Below are 26328 nucleotides of genomic sequence, written 5' to 3' on the forward strand. Positions count from 1 at the left end.
AATTTATTATTATTCTGTGCAGTATAGAGTAGCTGCAAAGCCCCCAATACTGAAGGTTCTTCAGGAAAGCTTGAGTACAAACTACGCATAGCAGACCGAAGTCTAGTGTATATGAATGTGGACATAGCCTCTCTCGTCCCATCCTTCAGAAATTCCTGCACGGAGATAAACGTCCCACTTGGAAAGACATCACCAATGGTATATAACCCAGCGACATGGAGAACCTTAAGACCTCCAGCTTCTCCTGTCACAGATAGCGTGGCATGGTGTAGCAAAGGCATAGCCGGAGCGTACAGTGGAAGACGCCGCGCCCACTTCCCCAGCTCATCCTAAACCCGAGCCGTACATTTGACCGTGTCCACTTCTCCTCGTTCAAAGACCGAATATGGATTGACAATCATTGCCTTCAAGGGCAAGGGGTGAACAGTGCCGGCCTCAACTGCCACATGTGGCGTGAACGGCGGTGCATTCTGCCAATAATAGGCAAACTGTGCCTGCGCACAGAGATAATATAAGTGCATGTCTGGCACCGAAAAGCCACCCATCGCATTGGGCTTCGTTAGAGTCTCCCAACCAATTCGGGATTTCTTGCCCCCCCCATGTGAGAGTGATTAACAAGGAGCGTAGCGTACTAAAGAAATGCTGTGTTAAAGTGATAGGTACATTGACAAACAAATACAAATATCTTGGGAGCACCACCATTTTGATTAGGGCAACCCTAGCCGCAAATGTCAGTGGTAAACGAATCCACTGAGCCACCTGATCTTCGAGCTTCGATATTGCAGTACCGTAATTTGCCCTTATGGTTTCCTGCGGGTCCCTACGTATCCATATTCCCAGATACTTTATGGGATCAGTAGCCCACTCCAGGGCGTAGTTTAACACAAATGGCACAGTACATGGTTGAGAGAGAATATTATAGATTTTGTCCAATAAATAGCTGATCCTGAATACCATTAAAAACTGATATATTCCCGAATAACCTGCTCTAGATACTGTATTGGTTTCCTCACGTACAAGACCATGTCATCAGCATACATGGATACTGCTAATGGTCTTTGAAAAAATCTCAATGCCTCTGCCGCAACACACACACTCAAGTGGCTCCAGCATTATCGCGAATATCAAGGGCGGCAGAGGAAAGCCCTGCCTGGTACCCCACTTAATCGCAAACGCCTCTGAGATGTGCCCATTAATACGCACTCTGTAATTCCCTGCACATTACATACTTGGTCCACGGTTCCGCAATTCTCTCAGCTAACGCACGCCCCGGACTACCACCCTCACAATAATATTGGGCTTTTCATCGCCGCGATAGATGCCGCACTTCCTGATCTGCCAGCTCATTGTACTCAGTCACCTGTGATCGTATAGCAGCCAGGGTAGCAGCATCGGGTACCTCCTCATACTGCCGCTCCAGCCTCGCCATTTCACGCTCTATTTTTCCTATGGAGGTACGCAAAGATTTGAGCACCCCTGCCTGCATGCCATACAAGCCCCACGAATAGTCACTTTAAATGCTTCCCATATGGGGCCCATACCTTGCATGGATCCAAGATTATCAGCAAAATAATTTTAAATAGCCACCCTTAAACCTTCCTTAAAAACTGGATCTAGCAAGGCCGAGGGCTGCAGCTTCCATCTAAACGGGGCTGGAGCATAAGTAGGCATTTGCATGACAAGCAGTCCAGGAGCATGGTCCGACAAAGTGCGGGGCAGATGTGATACCCGAGACACCCAAGCATTGACATCATGCGTCGCTATCCAATAATCTAACCGGGACCATGTGTTATGTGTGTCTGAGTAGCACGTTCCCTCCCATAACCCAGGATGTTGCAGCCTCCAAACATCATTAAGTCACAAATCACACATACCATCATGAACAGCCTGTGCAGCCTTTTTAACAATAGCACTTATTCTCGAATGCCGATCCATTTCTTGATCCAACACTACATTAAAATCTCCCCCAAAAAGGATGGCAGAAGACGGCAGCTTATAAACTTTGTTCCACAGCATTTTTAAAAACTCTGGATCGTCTATGTTCGGGCCATAGACATTCACCATCGTGATCAAGGTGCCACATAGCCTCCCCTGCACTATGATATACCGGCCATTCGTATCACTCTCCTCGTGAGTACTAACAATGGGGATGTTTTTTTTAATTAACACCATCACCCCCCTCGCATATGATGAATATGAAGAAGCAAAATGTGCACCAGACATTTTTGGGCCACAGAAGATGCAGTATGCTCAATAAGATGAGTCTCCTGTAGGAGCGCGACTTCAACATTATGACGGTCCAAGTACGCCAGCACCTGCCTAGTTTTTTTAGGGTTATTTAACCCCCTGATGTTCCAAGTAATCCAAGTGAATTTACCTGCCCTCTCCATTATTCACCAGACTGAGACAACACCCAGTATAAAGGATCAAAGGTTGCTCTACCAGATGTATGATACATAAGATTGTCAAGACAGTTCGTACAGCTGCACCAAAAAACAACTCTACAACAGTCACCCCCTTCCACCCCAGCACCTCAACCATGCCAAGGACATCCCCAAACCTCCCCGCCCCCCCCACTCTCCCAAACACCCGATGATACCTCGCAAAAGGTCGTGAACTGAATAAAACCAGGCAGTGTTTGCTGACATGTATTCCAATTGTGTGCCTGTGAAAGACCCAAGAACAGTCCCTCATCCCCATCCCGAACACCTCCATCCCCCTTCCCACTTCAGCACCCCAACCATGCCAAAGCCATCCCAACACCCAACCGAACACTCCCCCACCCTAGCATAGCAAAACATATTTGGGGTATACCCATATGCAGGGGGCGCAAAGCCAATACTCTCCCACATAGTAGGAGTTGACCAAGCAATAATATTACAGCAATGCATCGCATAACCAATAGTACAATACATCAATAATATGTAGCTTACTATGACTTAGGAATACCCAACATCACTGAGTGTAGCAATAGGCAGGTACAGTACAAACCTATAATAGGAACCGAGCCCTGCATACTGAACTAACAGGATTTACAGCCTAAGAAATGCCGTCAGATCTATTCAAATAGTAAGGAGGCTGCAGAGTCAATTAGTAGGCAACTGTTATGGTAAACAGTAGAATCCCTCAAGATGGGCATCTTAAATGCGGACATTAAGGGAGCATGAGAACAATGTGACCATACAAATATTACTTTGTGAGCGGGAAGTAGCAAAGGAAAATACAAAAATGTCAACAGGCAGTATAAAAGCACTGAGCTCCTCACTACTCGACATCTACGCACCCTGCCGTGGAGTCACATTATCTCCGTTTCAATGCTTTAGCATGTTTCATTGCGGCCTTCGGGGGGGTAAAAATCTTGCTATTACCCACCCCACCTACGCGAAGACGGACAGGGTATAAGATAGCGTAGGGGACCCCTTCTGTCCTCAAGAACTGTTTCACAGTGCCAAATTCCCTTCTGGCAGCGACTGTAAAATCAGGAAAAAAGGCCAAGGCGCTGCCCTGATGTGTAATTGTGCCCGTCTCCCTAGCCAGGCGCAAGATGGTATCACGGTCCCTGTAGTTCAAGACCCTGGCTATGATAGGGCGTGGGGGAGCCCCTGGGACCGGTCCCGCAGCCAGGGAGCGATGGACAAGCTCCACAATGAACATACTGGACAAGTGTTCTGTGCCAAAAATGTCCGTGATCAGGCGCGCAATAAAAGTCTCCATCCACACAACATTTGCCGATTCCGGCAGCCCGATAATGCATATATTATTGCACCAGGACCGCGCTTCTGTCCTCGTTTTTTGCCTGAATAACTGAGAGGACCTTTTCCATGTTTAAGTTTCTGTCAGAGACCGTCGTCAAGCCATCCTCAGCCGCTGAGACCCTTTGCTCCACTTCCCCCATGCGAGCACTCTGTTTCTCTAATTCAGATGACGTGTTCAAGCCGATGATTTAAAGCAGCATCGCTCCCTCAATAGATTGTAAAATGCGCTGCATAGCCGCTAACGTAGATTCCAGCGTGGGAGGGCTGTCAGTGTGTGCATCAGCTTCAGAGTCGGAGGCAGCTTTCTGCGGTGTCTTAGGGGCCCTTCTCCACTCAAATGTAAGACGTGGTTGGGTCTTATCTGTCCTCCCCATGGCTGCAAATGGCGGCTCAATGCAGTGTGAGAGAATTGACGCAGGGGGAGCTAGACCCGAAGCCCCACAGTCAGGTAAGGGCTTGACGGGAGGTCACCCCAAAGGCCCAAGAAATCACAGACGTAAGGCCCTAATTCGTGCCAAAAGGCGTATCAAAAGCAAAGCCCCCTGCCACAGAAGCACCCCTCAGAGCAAACCAGCCAGTAGGCCCCGCAGATCCAGGGACAGCGCAAGAGCGCGACAGTGCATAGCCCAGTGTACTCCACCCAGAAGCAGTGTTAGAACTCGCAGCTCAGTCCACCTCAATGTCAATATACCAAGAGCAGAAGGCCTGCATCAAAGAGTTCGAGGTAAGTTCTATAGGTATTTCCAGAATGCTCAAGAATATGCTGATTCTGGGGCCCTGCTATTGGCCTGCGTGCCGTGTGTCATAAGATGCCATGGAAGTCAATGCCGTAGACAGTATTGATGGCCTCACCACTCTGCCACCTCAATTTCTGTACAGGGCCCGCTTAGTCAGCCAGCAGTACCTCGCGATGCCCCTCGCCTGATGAAACCACTGCCACTTTTAATAGGGCCTTACAATTGCAGCTGCCAACATGGAAAAGCAAATATAGGCTCCAGGGCTGTCAGTAATCAGTACGGGGAGACCTCTACACTCCCTCCCAAGGCCGGATGGCAGCAGCAGGCCCAGCGCTCCTCCTCAAGTCCACACGCTCAGACTAGGCCCCGTGCCGGCCGTAGCAGTCAGAACGCGGCTACAGCACAAGGCCCAATCCCGCCTCCCCTGCTCGAGTCTCAGCCGGACCCCAGCCCCACTCACAGCAACCAGCGCCGACGGGCGCCAGCACTCCAGGCAGCCCCTACAGGAAAGTGCTGTCCGGGATAGTCTCCAACAGCCGCCGATGCCCCTCTCCAACTACCTGTACAATCTCCTCCACACGCAGGGCGGTTCCACGTTCTGCCGTCGCCGGTCTCCAATGCCTCCGGCACCCGCCTAGGAGATCACAGTGGATTACAAAGCAGCCGCCGCAAAGCGCAGCACCCCGAAGAGCAAAAGGGGCCACGCAGGATGTCAGGCCAGGCCCTCAGTCCCCACAGCACAGGGGAGGCCTACAGGGTGACAGCGGCCGCCATTTGCTGCAGCGCAGTGTCGGGGCAAGTCAGTCCTTCTCGCCCAGTTACCAGGAGCCGACGGGATCACCAGGACCTCCGATGGAAGCAGAAAGTAAGCGGAGAGCCACACAGGGTCTTAGCAGGCGCAGATATGGCACGATGCAGCAGATATTTGTTGGATTGTAGATCGGTCAGGCAGAGCCTCACATCAGTGCGGCCATCTTGCCGTGCACCCTCTAGCGCCCCCACTACTAACATGGAACGTTAATGGGCTTGGGAGAAGGTCAAAAGTAGAACTCCTTAAAAAGTTATCCAACACTCTTGAGATTATGTGTCTGCAACCACCCACACTAGATGGGTTTGTTCAAAGAGGAGTCCGTAGGGAGGCCCCGCGGGGGGTATAATGACTTTAATATCTACTAAGATTGCAAAAAAGGTGATACTCTTCGAAGTAAAATGCAAATGGCTTATGGCTTGTAGAGTATTCCTGCGGCACCCTGACTCAAAATATGACTGTATGGTAATTATGAATCTATACATGCAGGGGGGGGGGCACGAAGAGTATAGGACAGAAATGGGGACATTTAAGGAAGATGTGGATTGCCTGTCAGAAAATTATGATAAAGATATGCTCATCCTGATGGGAGACTTTAACCATGAAATGAACCCAAAAAGGATAGACCCCTGGTTCAAAGAAATATTACGCTCATATAACATAAGTGTGTCTAGAATCCCTGATACTACACTGTCCTCACAAGATATGACATTCGGAAATTATTTGGGCACAAAGGATCCGTTATGTCCGAACGGCAGGATGGAGACCGGCCATCCCGCCAAGCAAAAGTTTAAGGTAGGCTTGCAATACTGCCTAAATGATTACATTTTTATGCATGCCTGGAACTTTGAAAAAATAAAGGAGTTTAGCGTATCACAAGGAGAGGGAAGTGACCATGACCCATTAAAACTTGAATTAATTAGAGGTGTAAGGAGCTTGGGAGATATGGTAATCCCACTACAACTGGATTACCCAAAGTGTCTTACCACCAGATAGAAAGAGGAATGCTTGATAAAATTGGCTGGTTTTTTAGCAGAACCTAACTCTGGAAAATGCCAGGATATCAAATCTAGAATGGTACAAAAACACAATTAGACAAGTGGTACATTGCCTTAGGGTTATTTTAATAGATGAAGAATTCAGGGCTAAATTGAACCGCTGTAAACATGGAACGAGAAAGGATTGGTTTAGTGCGGAATGCAGTAAACTAAAGGGGCTGATAAGGAAACGGGAGAGTAGTCTCAGAGTAAAGTATGGTTCCGAAAGTTATAATAATCTTGTCAAAATAAAGCAAGTCTATAAAATGCTCTTCCGAAAGCATAAAAGAAAATTTAAAGAGAAATGTTGGGGAAATTTGTTGGAAACAATAAAAACCAAAAAAACGTAAGAAAGTTTTGGAAGTTAATTCAGGAAGGTTCACGCAAGAGTCAAGGCGCAATGAATTGCATGGTGGAGGAAGCCGAATGGGAGAGGTACTTGGAGGAAATATATGGTAAGAGGTTACAGCCTGCAAAAAGAGGTATACTACCCTGAAAAGGGGTGGAGGATGACATCAAAGTACACTTTACAGTAGGCAGTATAAAACTTATTGTAGCGAATTTAAACTTGACTTGCTCGCAGCTGGTCCTGATACCCTCCCTGCTATTATAATAAAGACAAGGTCGAAATGGTGGGCTGAAGTTTTATATTGAATGTTCTCTATCATATTAGACACATTTCAAATTCCTGATAGTTGGAGAGGTGCCATCATCCAGCCAATACATAAAAGAGGAGATATAAAGGGCCCACAACATTATAGGGTGATTAATCTTTTAGATGGGGGAGAAAACGTATTTGCAAAAATAGTTTGGAGAATGTTGGATGAATGCGATGAACTGAGATCAATTTTGCCAGCAGAACAAGGTGGTTTCAAGGAGGGCCACTCCACAATCGATCACTGTTTTGCTCTTTGAGCCATTGCACGGAAATCAGTCGAGCAGAGAGGGAGGCTGTTTTGCTGTTTCATAGATTTCCGGGGCAGCCTTTGATCTGGTGGACTGGAATTGTCTATGGGAAACCCTGATAAAATGCGATATTCCAATGGGTATATTGTCCCTAATACAGGTGCTACATAGGCATAATTGGGTCGAGGTCATTATGGCTACTGAGGGGACCTTGACACAGAAAATAGCACTCAATAATGGACTAAGTCAGGGGTGCGTGTTGTCCCCATTACTCTTTTCCATATTTGTAGATGATCTGCCATATGCCCTTGCAGTGAACAGAGGTGCTAGCCATAGAATGAATGGCAAAAATGTATCATGTCTTCTGTATGCAGACGATCTTGTAATTTTTGATCAGACAGAGATGGGACTGAAGAGAAAGTTGGATGCCTTCAAAGAATATTGTATCCTCAAACAGATAACTGTAAATTTGGCTAAAACCAAGGTAGATATGTTTAGTTGGTATCTAGGCCCCACAAAACTGGAAATAGTAAATTAATACAAATATGAAGGAGTTTGGTTTGAAAAATACCTGAAAAGTCCCTAAACTGGCACACCCATATGGAGGCCCTAAAGGCTAGGGCCCTTGCATCGGTGAGTGGTTTGAAAAAATTCAACCGAAACTATGGTGACATGTCACATGGACCGGTTTTGAAGGCTTTCAAATACAATATGGAGCAGAATTAATTTTTCTCTCGCTGTAAAACCAGATGGAATGCTGAGGAGGGTAAATTAATAAAGAAGACCCTAAATTTCCTACCAGACTCATCCATGATACAGGCTATAAGATTGGAGACAGGTATGACCTCATGGAATACACTGGCAAGTGGCACTAACAAGATTTTGGAAAAGACTCGGTTGAGGACAGGAACATAAAGTGTACCAATGGTGTAAAAACGAGATCTAGCAAAGTGAACTGAAATGCGCCAAAGGAGTCAGAAAGATTTTGGAATCTGTATGTGGGAATAGGAATATGATATTATGCCAACAGACATTACAAGTTGAAGTCTCAAAGGCGAGTAAAGGACTTTGATGAGGTATCTGTCTTGGGGAAATGATTGGCAGTATCTGAGTGGGAAAATATCAGTGCAATTCATGTTAAACACCTGGCAGAAGGTAGTCTGGTTTCTGTATTTGGGTATGTTCCTAAATCGCTGGCTTAGGTGTGAATTGTTCAGAATAAGAATTGACCCCTGGTTTATAAATGAGAAAACAAAAATGGAAATGATCCAACCTGGGGGAATAGTACATGAGCTGAGCACAAAATTTAATATTTTGAACATATTAGTGGACTGCTTAAAAGTGTTGCCCTTGCAGAAACTGATCTTATGTCCAATTTGTTTTAAAATATGGAATTAAGAATTGAACACAAGCTGTAGAACTTCTTGTTGACATGCGCTACCTGAATATTGCAATCGCTATTGGAAGGTTTACAATAGCAGTTAAAAGGGTTTTGCTTGGATAAACAGGACTCAGTAGTGCAGGTGAGGCAGGCTTGGGGCACTTGGTGTATGTTTTTGTCACGGTGTGGGGCAGACTGTGGGCTTTTGTTTAAGTGTTCATGTTAATCACAGCTCCTTAATGAGCTGTGATTAACATGCTTACTTAACCCCTTCGCTGCGGCATCTATTCCGCCGCAGCGCTAAAGGGGCGGGGCGGCCGCACGGCGGCCGCATGCTGGTGACGGAGCCGCTCCGTCACCAGCCGCGGTTGAGCTATGCTGGTGACGGAGCGGTTCCGTCATGACCCGCCCCGCTCATTAGAACGCCCGCGCAGGCGCGGCGGCCGGGCCATGACGGAACCGCTCCGTCATCAGCACAGCTCAACTGTAGCTGATGACGGAGCGGTTCTGTCATCAGCATGGAAGGGGTTAAACAAAAGCCCACAGTCTTTCCCGCACCGCACTTTACTAACAAAAGAGTACAGCAAGTTTAAAAACACCGCGTGTACTATAACTCCGGCCTCTAGGGAAGACCAAGATCAGCTTTATGACCAACCAAGAGAGACATCGGAGCCGTCCCGCCTGATCCTAAAATGGCTGCCATCTCTCCCCTGGCAGCTATAACTCAGAAATACTCTCCTCCTCTGGAGGCAAGAGGTCACTGGCTCTGCCCTCAAGCTGCTCCTCTGCACAGCAAACTAACCCCCCTGTGTTTAGCGAAAGATAAAGATGGGGAACAGCTGAATGTAACACCAAGATCAGAACCCACTGCCTGACCCCAAGATGGCTGCCACAGTGGCCGTTGTGCTACTACTATGGGACAGAAAACTTGACATCGACCAGACATCGAACCTTTCCTCCATCCGGCGTACCCATCAGGACATTGAATCTGTGAACATTACCCCCGACCGTGGAGACCTAGCTTTCTGGCTGATGCCCGGTGGAGCTACCTGATAGCTAAATAGGCGATTGGTTGTGGACTTGCCCCATCGGCTGTCACCTACCCAGCCGGACGTTGGGCAGAAGTTCCTTCGTTTCTCCGTCGTATTCTTCCTCCTACCCCTTTACCCTACCCCATTACCCCTCTAAGCTCCATTTTTTTCGTCCTCTATGTTCTTTGAATGTTCTCCCGTTGAGACCTAGCTATTAGGCCGATGCCCGATGGAAGTACCTAATAGTTATAGAGGAGATGGGTTTTGGACTACCCCCTTGACCATCACCTACCCGGTCGGACTTTGGGCAGACTTTCCTTCGTCTCTTCGTCGTATCTCCCTCCTACCCCTTTACCCTTACTCCCTCCCACTCTACACCTCACTTATCTTGTCTTCTATGCTCTTGTAATGTTTTTCTAGCAACTGATGTAACTTGTAACTGATGTAATTTTGTAATTTTCTGCAACCTTATGTAAAGCGCTCTGATACCTCCTGGTCTAGCCAGCGCTATGTAAAACTCATCAAATATATAAACAAATAAATAAATATACCTCTTCACGGGGAAACACAACATCAGAGGGATTCAGTTCATTTGGAGCCTCAACGGAATGAATCTAAACTGAGCGTTCCTTAACTTTTCTATATATGAGTACTCTCCCTTATTTAGAGGCGGGGTCATTTGATATAACATTACAAAGGATTTCAACATTGTTTCTTTTTCCTTTCTATCATAATTTCCTTCGATAAAAAAGAATGCCTTTAATTGCATTCTCGAAGGTTTTATGCAGGAACTAGGGTTCGAGAATAAATCAGCTAATCCTAAAGTCAGAACGGTCCTTATATACTGCAACCATGTGATTTTATGTACATTATCCAATGACAAGCAGTTTTTTATTATAATTTGAGTTAGGTTGACCGTGTCCCTGCTCCAAACTGAATGCCATAATAAAATAGGTGCAAGCCTTATGGTATCAGTCACAAATGGTAAAACAAGTTCTAGATGGCAAACATAATTAGAGCAAGAACCAGGAAGGGACACGACCCTCTTAAAAAAAATCCTGTATCTTTTGGAGATAGTCTATTGGCAGAGATGGTCTTAGCACTATAAACCTTTTTTATGGGCACAATTAGTTTTGATCCCAATTTTTTTGTAAAGCTAAAAATGGCTGCCATGCTTCTCTCCATTACTAGGGCCCTGTTTTCTACCATATTTGACCAGGATTGATTTTTATCAAACGATACCCCTAAATAGGGAAAGATGTCCACTAGTTTTCGGCTCCCTATATAAAAAGATGGAATTATTTTGGAGTGTGCTACCCCTGCTATTACTACAAAGGATTTTGACTTATTTATCCTCAATTCCAGTGTTTTCATAAAGCTTAGAAGCCATACTGGGCTGGAATCAGGATGTTTTTCTCCCTAGCCCACTCTTCCAGTCTATTTAGCAAAATACATAATACGGCCCATCAATTTTGAGGTACTATCCAAAAGGGAGATCGGTCCGTAGTTCTGGGGTTTTGCTTTGTCACCCTTTTCATAAATTGGAACAATTATGCTAGTTTTCCAGGAGGCTAAGGGGCCCAGCTTAGATATGGCATTAAATACATTGGTCAGGAGTGGGGCCCACAGATCTTGGTGCTCTAAGAAAAAATCAATAGGAACCCCATTTGGGCCTGGGGCTTTAGCACCATAGCACTAACCCAGCCTATGTATTACTTTTTCCAGATTGAATAAGAAGAACTTCATTGGGGCTGGGACTTTACGGATTGGATCTTTCGGGGATTCGTCCTTGGTCTCAAAAATATGTTCAAAGTGATCGACCCAAGCATTCTTGCTGCCATGAGTATCCAGTGTAATCTCTGTGTTCTTTTTTAAAAAGGGAGCGTTTATCACTTTCCAGTATTCCCTACTATTCATAGTAAATGCTGTCTGTGCCAGATTTTCCCAGGCAGCTTCCCTCAGACCCCTTTCCCTTGACTTTTGGGCTGACTTATACACTTTTTGAACAGGATTTTGTAAAAGTGTCATCAAACCATTGGTTTACTGGGGCCTCGTTAGGAAGTTTAAACCAAGTCAAGGCGAGTTTGATTTCACCAAGTAATTCCAGGAAAAGTGGTAGCAATGTATCAGAGTATAGATCAGAATCTAAACACTTTAATATCGTTTCCAGCTTGTTAAATAAAATCTGATGGACTACTTTTGCCTTATCGATTTTGTCCTATGTTAGTTGGCAGCCATTCTTTCTGGTCATATTTGGCTTTGGTACCTTTACTGTTGGCAGAGTACTATAACCAACCCCAAACATTACTAAAAAATGATTGCATGGTCACTAAAGTTGGAAAATGTTGTGTCTGTTTGGGAATGATTCCTCTGAGGGGTTCAGAGGCTACCACAAAGTCTATTGTAGAATCATACTCGCAGCGGTCAACTGTTTTTACAAAACCTCCTGTGTCTGGATCTACCTTATTAATTATTTCCAAATTCCTGGTGGATAGGATCCGATTTAGGCTATTGCCATATTCATGTTTAGAATGATAAATTGTGTTGCTAGCCATGTCCACTAAACCGCAAACAATGTCCATTGAGTGTTTACATGGCTGGATATTAAAATCACCTACCCACAGAATATTAATACATTTTTTTGCCAATGCTCCGGGGATTTTATTATTCTCTTTTCCCAATAAAACTATCACTGATTACTTATTCCCACCAAAGTTATTATTATAAAAATTATCAGATGTAATTCCTGACTGCTTTCTCCTTCAAATGACAGAAAATGAACATAGGGAGTGGGCTTTCAAACTTTTTAAGCTTGATGAACAATGTGTTCGATATTAATATCAATGGACCACCTCTAGCTCTACCTGACGGGGATGAGATTGCTTCCGTTTGAAATGATCGGTAGCCATCTACAAATATAGGGTCAATTGCCCAGGTTTCCTGTAAACATAATATATGCTGTTCCTGCCAAATGAAAATCCACTGTGCATTACCCATCTTTACCCAAGGCCCACAACTTTCCAGGTTGCTAGTTTTATCCCTGGTTTACATTTCCCTGTAGACACCACTCGGACTGTTGCTCCTCTTTGCTTTTTTGCCTTATTACCATCGACTAAATTATGATTTAGGTCACCAGGGAATAGTCAATCACAAGACTCTAGGTCTGTGAAATTGGCAAAGCGATTCTCTGCCCTTGTACCTGTTCTAACAGGTCTACCGGGGCCTAGGTTGACATGGGAGTAGGACAAGCATACCAATACGGCCTCTCAAAGTTTCAAAAGATTATGGAAAATTTTAACTATAAAAGTAATCCAATGGGGACACGGAGATCTGAGTAACAGATGAAAAAACATTTTAAAGTGCCCTTAGCAGATTCAACTCAATCTCTTGTGACAGAACGTTTACTACCCTTGTCAAGACGGAATCAAGGGTATTAATTATTTCCCCTCCGCGTGTTGAGTTGTCACCTTATTTATTTATTTAAACAACTTGTAAAGCACACTATTACCCGTAGGTGTCTCACCGCTATGTACTGAAAAGGTAAGGTGTAACGCTGGTAAAAAAAAGCCTATTGCTTGCAAAGCCAAGTTTTTATTTGTTTTCTGAATGATCGCAGGGTGGGACTAGCCTTCATCTGCAAGGGAAGATAATTCCACAGTTTGATTGCGGCAACTATGAAACTACTGTCGCCCTAGTTGATTGTCTTGGTTCTAGGGACGACCAGAAAATTGGCATCTGCTGAGCGAAGAGATCTGATGGGCGTGTAAGCCAGAAAGGATTTCTTCAAGCATTCCGGTCCTGAATTGTGAATTGGCTTGTAAGCAATGCAGAGGGCTTTACATTTCGTTCTGCTTCTTATGAGCAGCCAACGGAAAGGTCGCACCACTTTAGAGATGGGCTTGAACTTGGGAGTACCTGATAGTATTCTAGCGGCTGCGTTTTGCACCAACTGCAGCTTACTAAGGACCATTTCCTGTGCATTAATTAAAAGGCTATTGCAGTAGTTAACTTTAGACATGCCCAGATCGGAAATTAACTTTCTCCTGGTACAAGCCAGGACAAAAGGCAACAATTTTCTTTATCATTCTTAAGACATAAAAGGATGAGGAGACCACTGCTTTAGCATGATGTTTAAAAGATAATTTATTGTCAAAAATTACACCTAAGTTTCTGGCTTTCTTGACAGGAATTGGGGGTAATCCCAAATTATCTGGCCACCAGCCCATAGACCATCCTGGGGATACATTTCCAATGACCATTACTTCTGTCTTGGCTGAATTTAATTTAAGGCAGTGACTTGACATCCAGATACTGATGGCCAACATGCCACTGTGAAAGCTGGCCGAAACTGCGTCCCAATTTTTATGCACGGCGAGCACCAATTGTGTGTCATCAGCATATGATGTGAGACACATCCCAAACGATTTAATTACTCATGTTAAGTCATTGACATAGATGTTAAACAAAGTCGGACTTAGCGAGGATCCTTGCGGAACTCCACATGGGAGTTAAAAAACGGGTGAATTAAAATTGTTCAGACTAACTAACTGGGTGCGGTTAGAAAGAAATAAGGACAGAAGGGCTTTGGCCTTGTGCCCATTGCCTAAGACAGAGAACGATTGATCAACGTGTCAAATGCTCCAGATAGATCCAATAACCTACTACTGCTGCACCTCCTTTATCTGTACAAAAGGGGGGTGGTGATGGACGGAGCATCTGAACCAATCAAACACTCACACCCAGTCAACAGATCTGGGTTTAATCCATCACTGTTCTTTAGCCCACTCTGCCACCCCAGTTCAGACATGGCCATATGCAAATCAGTCTGACCCTGTGCCTCATAGGAACAGTCCAGCCCGAACTGCCAAGCCATGCCTTCCCTGGTCCGGAAACAAGCTTCTTAGGACCAGTTTCTGGAATTACAGCCATCTTCAGCCAGGCTTGCTTGAATCCAGTGGCAAAGTGAGCAAGGGACTCACGTCTGAGCATACCCTGCTAACTTATGGCGAACAAAGCGGTACAACAGGGGGGTGAAGGTTTGATTTGGAAAAAAAAGCTAAGCCTCCATGTTAAATCACACCTTTTCCCCCATCTAAGTATCACATTTGTAAAAGTTTATATACTAGGTGTGCCCGTGGGAAACGTTCCAGTCATGGCTTAACCTGAAACCTAAAGGAAAAAAATATTGAAAATTCTAGGAATATAACATAGTGCACAGTCATACACAATGTAGGCTTAGTGTAAATGTGAAGTGAACAAAGTAAAATATTTTGTCGGAATTTTCTTTTTGAAGCTTATTGTGAATGCATCCTATAGTTCTAATTACAAACTATGCATCCGTGGTTTGCTATTTGGATGAAAAATACAAAAATCTGAGATCAGATCATGGGCAGCACATTATAAGACGTACCGGGGAATAATATAGAGGGTACTGTGCAGATGTCTGCTTCCAAACTATGATTCGCGTCTGGCTCCTGTTTGGGTAGATATAGAGGCCATCTTGTTATTATGCTGGTTGTCTTCCAACCTGACGACAATAATGATAGAATCTTTGAGCAACCAGACTTAATCTCAAAACAGCAATGAATTTACAAAAAAAACGTACTTTAAATACATATAAATGTACCGTTTTCGATTAACTTATGCAAGTACGCTAATCAAAAGTGAGGTATTTATTTTAAAACGGTTGTTCAACTGTATATGGTAAAGTAAAAAAAATGTAACATAAAGAGGTTTTATTCAATTTAACCTAGTTTGGCTATAATCTGCTTGAACTAAACCACTGAATTTACAGTTTCTCCACCTCTGCGTCATTTCAACAATAACGTTTGCACCTCGCACATTGGTTTGTGGGCTGGGCTGGTTTCGAACTTCTTTTCACGTTCTTCCGGGCTTGTTTTGTGGTCGTGCCCGTTAAGTCTAAGGGGCGGGCTGGTCTCAGTGAAACAGGCGGTAGGCGGGTAGAGGGATGTCTCCAGCGCTCCCTTTGTGGATCCAAACGAGTTCGGATTTTCCTTCTAGATTCCACCCTATTCCCGGCAGGAGTAGCAGGGCTGGGCGGGACACCACCGAAGATTTATTGGAAACAAACAAAAACTTTCTGCGACGGCTGGTTTTGGAGACTACAGACTTTTCTCTTGTTTGTTCCTCCTGAATGAAGAAGCGGCGCTGGACTTTTGGGCTTTTTCTCTCTCCATCAGCAGCGACTTACTTAGTCGAGACGGCGGCGGTCGGAGCTGGACAGACAACTTGCACTTTAGTACACTTTCACTATTTGGTAGGTTACACTGACACTACCGAACACTTTATACCAGGGCACAGTAACTTTAAATTAGGGTGCCCTGCACCTCAGCCATAACACTTAAGTCCATGATTCCTAGGTTACGTTTTGCTATTTTAAATAATATTTGTAGCACATTCAAACTGAAGTAGAGCCAGTACCCCAGTTGTTGAGGCGGGGTGGATACAATATTCCCCTACTTGTTGATATCTTCATTTAAAAGTCTGATGTTATTTGATGACCGTGTCTTGATTAAGAGTTGAATAAGGACGAACAGGTACACCCTTAACATGGGGTCAGCTTAGGTTGGAACTAGATCTGAATTCAGTAAAAAGATTGTGTTAGTATCTTGTCCTATGTAGTAGTTTATAGAAATGCATGTATTTAGTTAACTGGGAGAAATTCCTGCCCTGTCATGTGATTGCGAACTATTTCTTTTTTCGTTAGATGCTGTTGCCAACTTTGACAAAGTTTGCTATACAGAATGTAAGAGAGAGAGCTTAATTTTCATAAACAACCAATGGGTATTTAATCTTAGTTGTATTTAATATTCTAGCTTCCGCACCTCAGGTTAGTTGGGCTTCTTGACACTATGTTGGCACATTCCAGTCCATACATACAAACTTAATATTAGGAGGTTTCCCGCTGCACTTACATTGGTGGCTGTTTCTTGGTTTAGTTTCCATGCTGTTGGATTTGCGTCTGAGACTTTGACATTTTTTTTGACTGTCCTAACTGTCACCATGGCCGCTGTGGTCCGGACACTGAGCCGCTGCCTGCTGCCCGCCGAGGCTAGCCGGGAACGGGGCGAGAGTAAAGAGAGGAACCGGGATTCTGAGCGCGAGGCCCGCCGCCGCAGCCGAGACATTGACGCCATGCTATCCCGGGAGAGGCGTGCTGTCCGGCGGCTGGTCAAGATCCTTCTCCTCGGAGCCGGAGAGAGTGGGAAGTCTACCTTTCTGAAGCAGATGAGGATCATTCATGGCAAAGAGTTTGACCAGAAGGCGTTGCTGGACTTCAGGGACACCATCTTTGAGAACATCATCAAGGTACAATGTCTTATAAATTTTTGTTTTTCTCAGTTCTTGTTCTGTTTAGATCACTTTAGATGGTCAGTATTTGCAGTTGGCAGGATTAAGGGAAGGGCCCCCAGCCTTTCCTGCCGTGTTGTAGAGAGCCCAATCTGGAAGGTCTATATAGGCTTGGATGTCATTTAGGGGTTGTCAGCAGTTTACATGAAAAATGAATTATGTGTTTATGCTGAACTGTCACCTCTGCTGTGCTTTCAACTTGTGATGGTCCCTACAAGTGATCATAGAAAAAAAAATATATATTAACAATTATGAGAAGTAAACGTAGTCTATATATGACCCATATGAATTAATGCCATATTTAGAGTGCATGTTTGAGATCAAATGTACTCCCTACTCCATGGAGCAGGTAATAGATTACACTAACCCTAGCACAGTGTACATTAGGTCTATAATTTGACCTTAATGCCGTGTGCCTACACACTATGGAGTGATGTGACTTCAAACGCTCATTTATTGTAACAACTGGATTGTAATTTCAAGAGATCCACTAAAAGGCATAAAAACACGGGACATTTTAATGTTTAAGCTGTAGAGGCAGTCTTTAACTTCTCTTTGCATAGCCCTACAGCCAACTGTATTTTCTCAGCAGTTGTAAATCCACCTAGTCGATACATGAGAATTGTTGAGTTGTTCTGTTCAGCACTCTGAGGTTCTAGCTGGCCTTTAATCTCACTTTACCATTGCACACCATAAAGGCCTGCTTGATTTGTCACACATTGTTGCCTTAGTTATTCCTGCTGGTTGGTGCTTCTATATGTTCACCATTTTTTCCAAGATGAACTTCCTTATTACTGCTGAGCCTCTCTGTCTTTTGACTCATTGTTATAGAATGACATCACTGCAGAAGTATGTGATAGCTTATCATGCCTCTCTGTTACTTTTGACCTATAAAACAGGCATTTGCTCGGAGCCTCTTGTCTATGGAAGAGTTCCTGGGGGTCGAATTGAATCGGTATTTGTATAGCGCATTCCTGCGCCTTGCGAGGACCAAAGCGCTTTCTAGGTGGTTCGATTATGCTATATAGTGCTTCACATAGGCGTGGTTGTGAAACAAGATCAGCACTAAAAAAAAGAAAGAAAAAGGGATACAGAAAGGATTTAATAGTGAAATACAGGGACAATGTGTTATGTTTTTCCCAGTGTCTTTCATCTCTGAAGAATATCTTGGATTATTTGGCTAGAACAGAAAGTTTCTCACCCATGGAATTGCTTGGATTTAGCAGCTGTTATTTCAAAATGGACCCACATCACTGACTAGCTGCCATTACTTATCTTTCTTCCTCTACTTTCTTTCTCTAATCATCAGTCCAGTGAGAAATGACTATTGCCTCCCGCTTGTTTTTAGAGTATTGTATTGCAGTATTTATATTGCTCTTCCTACCCCCAAGTGATGCCTGAAGTGCTTGCCTACGTGGAAAGTATGCTACGACTTGTTTGGTGTGTGGCTGGATGGGTGTTTGTCTTTGTTTTTCATCCAATGTGGGCAGTGTTTCCATGTCGTGTGTAATAACCACCAAGGTAAGGTATGTTAAGTTTTATTGCAGCAAATAACACATACAAAAGTTGTATGTGGTAAATACGCTGATAGAAAAACACATTTTTATGTAGTTGAGGTTTATTTTTTATTCTCCTAACATGCATGATAAAAAAACTTTTTGGACGTCATAAACACTACTTTTCGCAGAAGTAACGTAATGGTTGGATCAGGCTAATAAAACTTGACCATGATGCGGGACCAGTATGCCATAGGCTGGCTGGCCCAAGACAGGCATATATCATGACCACTTACAGTCACACTATGCATTTTGCTGACCACCGTGACCATTGCTTTAAATGGGCAGGGACTCAGCACCTGCACTTTAATAAAAAAAAAAAAAAGTAAGAGTACCTGCACAGATGCCTAATTTTTAATGGGAGAGTACTGGCACTTCCCAGGAGCAAAGGGAGACTATAAATGGTGAGTACCTGCACTTATATGTTTCAATTTTAAGCACTGATCGTGGCTAGCATTGGCGACAGTTCTTGCCTGTAATATCACTAGGGTCTGGAGAGTGTTTGAAACATGAACTCTGCCTTTTTTACAAGCAAGCGGTCTATGGTGATGTGCCACATGTGATTGTGTTCATATCGTGAGTGATTTCCTGTGTGTCACTTGTGATGCCACGTGTTTTGCCAAAAGTGGAGAAATTGATATTCAAGTGAAATGCCATAACTAGACACGCAGGAAAGCTGTTCTCAGGGCAAATAATTCAGATATCTGGGCCATCCAAGACCTTACCCCCTATCGCCTTTGTTAGGCATTTTATTACTTTGGTGTTAAGTGTCAGTGACACCTGGTGGTGATTAGTTCAGTCCAGTTTAAAGTTCATGTTTTGAACTTAGTGGCTCTGTTTCCGTTGACAATTTGTCAAACTTCTCAGGTCTTGCACAGGAGGAAAATGCCCTGTCGTTTCCATCAATTTTCCTGTCCCAGACCTGAAGCACAGGATTCTATTACAGCCTTAAGACATCCTCTGGTGTTCCCTTTTGACTAAAACCAACTTCAGATTTCTCCAGAGCTGTTAACCTATTTCTAATGTCGTTTCGGTGAAACATCGTTACAATGGGTTTAGTCTCCAACTTGGTGCCCTGCTTCAAGGATGCATTCCCTCTTCTCGCTGATAATGGGTGTAATCTCTCTTGTGGATGATGATCCAGGTGTACAGCCCAATTACGTTCTCAATGCACCATCTTTTACTCCAGACTTTGTTCAAACCTCCTTCTGAGGAAACAACTGTTTAATCTATTTATGTAGCATGTGGGCACTTCTCACCATAAGACAGACTAGACCTACTCTTGATCGAGTATTTATGAAGCTTTCCGCTTTTTGTGCATGATCACTCAATCGCGCACATAGTGACTGAAAACAGTTGATCGTTTTCTTTTGGTTTTGAGCGACTGAATACGGTGGATCATTTTACCTTTAGTTTGATACTAAATAAATATCTTTAAACTTTGAAGACCAGACATTAAACAATACCCTAGGCGACAAACTTGTACACCAGTACTCTACTCTGCTTGTGTATTATTTTGAGGCTTGTTTAGTTGTGTAGGCTTGGATCGATGATTAGCTAACTTTTTGTTACTGAATCCAGGTCCTCACAGGATGTTAGTAACAACAAACTACAGTCTGGAGGCTGTCTGGTGGACTGTGTGAAATTAGTCTTGGAGTTGTGGAGGTGTTGGACGTGGGTTTGGGCCAGATCTGAAAGGTCAGCACCCAGTAAGCCACCATACAGAAGCCCACCTGCAAAGGTCAGCACTAATACGTACATATGCATTTGTATTCAGGAAGTCCGAGGCTTTTATCAGGGCTTAACATAATATCTCCTCTAGCTCTTGTGGAGTCTTTAAATGTAGGCCCTGAAGCAGGGCTGTATGGGAGTCAGCTCTGATGGTGCCAATACTGTACAATTCTTTATTGGCATGCTAGGTAAAGTAGGTGATGCTAAAGTAAACCCGTCTAATACATAAAACATTACAGCCTACTAATGTAGTGTTCTTAATGTGCTGCTCACAAACGTCTATATAAACTTCCATGCGTGTGTCAAACAAAGGCTTCCGTGCTGCCTTGCAGGTCCTATTGCAAACGCAACTTTCCTCAATCCTTTTAATCGGGGAGACTGGAATTATGCAATGGCGCGGCCGCCGTGATTTTCGCATAATTATAGACTTACTGTATTTGCCACATAACCCATGATCTGCTGCATAATCTGTAGATTTTAACAAAAATAGTTTTAGCTTAAAGCGTTCAAAAGTTACTAAGAATGCAGTGACACATGTTTCTGCGCAGTGGAAGGCCCTTTCTAAAGGTTGACTGGTCACCTTTCTGTAGCTTATTGTTATATTTGGGTATTAAACTGATACCTATCTGGCATGTACCTCCCAACCCTATGCGCCTCCTTCTGTGTTATGGATTGTTTGGACAGATCCCGAGCAGACCAACTATTCCTGGGGACGGCCATCAAGGTGGCCAAACAAGATATTGCCATGGCCTAGACACAATCTAATTTCTCTCCCCCCTCTCTTTCCCCCCCCCCCCCCCCCCCCCCCCCCCCCCCAAACACACACACACAATGGCTAAATGGCGCTGAGTGATGGACTGGAGCGCCGCTCAAGAGAAACCCTTGTTTGAGGCCAGGGGTTGCCCAGCCAAGTACCATAAAATGTGGGGTAAATGGACAGATCAAATGGGTTAGTGGAGTCCGCGAGGATGGACTCTTGCCTTTGACAGACTGCTTACTTTCGCCACATAAAGTGATTGGTTGTCGTGCTTACTGTATTATTTTGCTACTAGTACCCCCATTATGTCCTACATGCAAACCTGTGTACTGTGCTGTCGGTGCTAGTCTTTCTTTGTTTTCTAAAAATCAATAAAGTTGATTACCAAAAAAGACACTGGTACTAATGAGGTGCAACTAATGCCCAGGCAGTGTTAATAAGTTAAAAACATTTCAAAATGATGAAGTAATGCCGCATAATTTTCCTTTTCTTGCTGAATTTACTCGACCCTGCTGCATAATTCCAGTGGCCCTGCTTTTAATCCAAAAACAGTACTGTACTGTGTACCTACTGTCATGCTGTAAAACTGTTTTAGTCTTTCTGTGGTTAAGACTTTTATAAATGGATGTGTAAAGTATTGGTACAACTTAATTTTTTTTCTCCTTGTTAGACAAGCGCTCCTAGTCCTTATATGCTTCTCACTGATTCACTTTCTCCCATTAAGGGTGTACAGTTTGCAACCACTATCTTCCTTCATATTTTTAGGATCTGCCTACACACCGCTTTCGTTGTTTCACTAACCTCATGTTTTCACCAAAAAATCATAACAAATACATACATGGGCTTTTGATCAGCACTCCTCATACAGTGGTCTGTAAAACTAGAATGAAAGTTTGTCTTAAGCCACACAGCCTACGAAATGGTGAAGTGGGTCATTCATTAGCTCGCTTCATTGTCGGTGACAGCATTTTGGCCTTGCATTTCAACATGGAAAGTAGCCGACTTCCGCTCATGACTGTGAGGTTGCACTTCTTTTATTTCATGGATTTGGTTAAATGTATTTTTGCATTGACTAGCCCCATCCCCCCCCCCAAAAAAAAAAACATTCATGCCACTTTTATACAGCAGCACTTTTCTAAAAGGAAAAAAAATGTAGACTTCCCAAGGGCAGACCTCTTTGCTTTGCCAGGGTTTGTTTATTAGATGTAGCCTTCATACAGCATTAGGTGTTTCACCAGCTGCATTTAATAAAATACCATAATTTTTAAACAAATGCGTACATAGAGGTGCCCCCTGTTCAGTTATTTACATTTTAACTACAGACGACTATAGGATACAGCTTGGACCAGTGGGTCAGCTCACTTCAGCTATGACCTCTCATGCACTGTGACTGTGACTGTGTTTTGTCTCTTCATGCTTCCACTTCCACCTAAAAATAAGGATATTTCAGTGCATGAGCTGGCTGGTAAACTAATATTTTTCTTTGGCAATGCTGTTTTTTTTTTTTTTCTTTCCCCCTATTTAAGTCTTCCTTGTATGTTTAGATATGTGTTCAGGTTGCAAAAATTCGTGCTAATAAGAATCCTATTTTGTGATGTGTATTAAAACTGGAAGAGGTTTCTGTGCCTGTTATCTGTTGTAAGGACAAATTAAATTGTGCGTGGCAGTTACATTTTTATTAATTTAAAAATGTAATTGCAAGCATACGACTGCCACTTCTAGGCAGCAGCATGATTATTTTTCTTTGTGTGGCCTAGAGACAACTTCTGCTATTTTTCCATGACGCACTTAAAAAAACACAATGCAATTGAATACATATATAAATACTTGGAGCCCCTTGTCGGCCATTTTCATCCATTGCTGTGGTCCTGTCATTCAATTTCACGGAAGCAGGTCTCTCCCTATCTTTTACTTGCACGACCCTGCTTTCAACTGTTTGATCTGTTTTTAACTTTGCTATTTTAAATATTTACTGAGCGTGTACCTGTTTCAAGAAGAATATTTCTTGATTCTGTTGGATTGGCTAGGAGGAGGGAACAGCTAAAATCGTGATTCTCAAGCATTTCTGCCAATTTTTACTCTGCTGGCACATGGAGCGACTCCATTTTCTTTTACTGTACACTAGTCCTCATGCATATAAACAGAGGCGCTGCAGTAGGCCTCTTGCTATCTTTTACTAGCACGACCCTGCTTGCACTGGTGTAATCTTTTTTGAACTTTGCTATCTTAAATATTTACTGAGCATGTACCTGATACAATGGGAATATTGTTTCTTGAATCTGTTGGTTTCGCTGGGAGGAAGGAGCAGCTAAAATCGGGATTCTTGAGCTTTTCTGCCATTTTTACTGTGCTGGGACATGGAGCTGTGCCATTTTCTGTTAGTGCGCACTCTAGTCCTCATGCATATAAACAGAGGTGCTGCGATGACCCGCCCTTGGCGCGCCCGTCAGCCTCCCAGAGGTGGCCTGTGTTGGCCATGCTGCCAGTTTGGACCTGGAAGGGATAAGCATGTAGGAGACTTCACTGCTTTTTTGCTTAACACGTGCTCCCTGCAGAAGCACGAAATGAAAGTATTTGACCGTCAGGACTTTCAACCTGATTTTATTGTTTTTAACAGTAACCTGGGTCACTGAGCCTTCCAATTTCAAGCTTGCAGCCACCATTCCACTTGGGGATGAGGTACATAGGATGGACTGTCCAATTGGAAACAGGGCTGGGTGGTTATTATTATTAAGCAAGAATTTGATTGAACAGCCCCTGGGAGCTATAGAAAGAGCGGAATGTCTTGGATTCCGCTGCTCTCTATCATCACATCCATCGCATAGGCCTCCTGGCGCCTTCTTGAGACCCCTTAATGAGCGATAGAACCCCTGGTCCTTGGATATAGCCACTTTCTCGTTTTGGGTGATCTAAACCTTCATATGGATAAACCAATGGAGTCTGAAGTCATTTCGCTGACAGGCTCTTTCAGCCCTTAACTTTTCTCCCCTCTGTGTCTTATTCTATGCACAGGGCGGGACATACCCTAGATGTAAATTGATACTTGTATAGCGCACTACTCACCCGCAAGGTCTCAAGGCGCTTGTACGAATACCGCTGTGGAACTCATCCTGGCTTTCCCTGTGAGGCGTCCACTCCTGGGCACCTCCAAGGTGGAGGCCAGGCATCCTTAGCGTTGTGGGGGCCGTTGTGGAGATTAAGCAAGCTATTGCCCAGAGTTGCAGAGTGGGACTCCATGATTGGAATAGGCACCGAGGTGAGAATTATCAGGTCCGTGGAATTTTCTAGCCCAAGACCCGCCGAGGCGGGGAATTGAACCCTGGTCCCGGTCTAGACCTCTGCATCAGGGTCTGCCGCTCTAACCATTGAGCCACACATCAGGTGTTCTCTAATTTTAAGCTTAAGGTGACCAGTCTCTACCTTTTTTGGGTTGGATGGCTCACTGCCTAATTGGCTTCAGAAGACCAATCTCTCTGGAAAATGTTCTAAAATATTCTAGCTGTATGGAGAGTAGGCACAGGTTTGCATTTTGAGTCCTGACTAAAACATTAAAACATGCCTAATTGAAAGACAGAAATATTTCTTTGTTTATGCAAAGCAGCTAGGAGAAAGAATTTTGATGTGCAAAAATAAGGTGTAATGTTGAGATGTGGGGGGGGGGGGAGTCCTTGTGAATAGCAATGCAAGCACTCCATAGAAAGTTACATCATGATGAACTAAACAACTAATACCATGGGGTGAGCGAACAATATTCCAATGGGATGAGCAAAGGCCACTCTGTATTTTATACAATTGTTAATAATAGATCTTGCAGACAATTATGCGGTCAACCCAAGCCTCAAACGGAGCAGTGTAAGTGAAAAGTGGAGGATGTGCAGATGTTTGTGATAAAACCTTTCTAAAGCAACTACCATTCTTGATCTCCATGTTAAAGGATCTGCTCTGCAATTCCAGCAAGCATTCGTAAAGCCAATAGGTCTGCCTCGTATTCTAGTGACCTCCATTGGATTTGCCAGTACTTGTGTGCGGCTGTAGTAGGCTGCCGGCGGTGTCTAGACTGTGGTAGAGATGCGCATCCAGGGACACTCTCAGCAAGAGCAGGCAGCATTGACGGGGAAGAAAAGCCACTGGGTGGGGATGAAAGCAGAGCTACCAGGAGTGCAGAAGAGGAGAGCTGTATTAAAGTATTGACTGTGTAATGAGCGACTGTACTTTTCAAAGTTTTAGTAAATGCATGGTTAGTTACCGTTCTTATCAGATGTAAAATAAGAACACACAACAAACGGCCAATGGAAAGACAGTGAGACTAAAATACTCCCGTGGGAGCATGTGATTGACCTGGTTTCAAACCAGTTCCTGGAGAGCCCTGAATCAAAGCTCACTGTGTGTATTATATTTTTGGAAGATCAAAGTTTTTTTCCTATGTTTGAGCCAGTGTTAAGTGTTCACTTCTTGGAAATAAGATTTCATAATCGAGCAGTATTTACAGTCCTTACAATACGGCTCCTAAACAGACCACCCCAGAGCATATCCAATTTTCCACTGTGTTGTGGCATAGCGTTCCGTATTTATAGGTCTCGAGCCTACATGTCAGTTTCAAACGAACATGTCCATATCCTCCCCTCCTAACTGTAAATGATGAATACTTTCACCTCCCTTACTCATGGGCGTCCTCTGGCCAGTTGTTTCATGTCCTATCATGCTTCGGCATATAGATAATGTTTTTGGAGCCTGAAATGTGTGGGATTATGTATTTGTGTATTTTGTTTCTTCGTCCATCTGAGTAGTGTACCCTCTTGGGAGAAAAGGAAACCTGCCAGACATCTCTCTGCTCTCTGAAGCAAGTTTGGTCCTTTAGTTGAGTAATGTTGGGCGTTAGACAAACCCCTGGAAGAGGGAGCATTGTATATAGATATGGATCCAAACCCTGGCTTCTAGAAATAGCAGACATGTACCTTTGACATTTTTACAACATAGTTGTTTATTATGTATAATTTGTCCAGAACTCTTGCTAGCAGAATCATGGTAATTATTTTTTTACTCTCAGCTGTCATAATATGAAACAGAACGGACATTGGGAAAACCCCAGGCACATATCACTCATGTCTGCATTCCATATCCGAATAGTCTAGTCCCTAACTTATATCTTTATCTGTCTATAGCCTCATAATTGTTTGCTGGATGGTTAATAGAACTCTATAATTGCATCTTTGTAAAGTAGTGTAAGTTTCCATGCCTTTCATATAAAGCTGTAAGGC

At 43.8% G+C, this 26328-nt stretch overlaps 1 protein-coding gene across 1 annotated transcript in view; it reads left to right on the forward strand.

Moving 5' to 3' along the window:
- Positions 1–15594: 15594 nt before the first annotated feature.
- GNA12 (G protein subunit alpha 12) overlaps positions 15595–26328 on the forward strand; it is a 181039-nt gene continuing 170305 nt past the window's right edge. Inside the window, exon 1 of the mRNA XM_086940704.1 lies at positions 15595–16984. Coding sequence (XP_086796830.1) covers positions 16679–16984 — 306 coding nt within the window. The 5' untranslated portion in view covers positions 15595–16678. The remainder of the gene's footprint in view (positions 16985–26328) is intronic.

This window comes from Lissotriton vulgaris, chromosome 10 (genome assembly GCF_964263255.1).
Source record: "Lissotriton vulgaris chromosome 10, aLisVul1.2, whole genome shotgun sequence".
NCBI lineage: Eukaryota > Metazoa > Chordata > Amphibia > Caudata > Salamandridae > Lissotriton > Lissotriton vulgaris.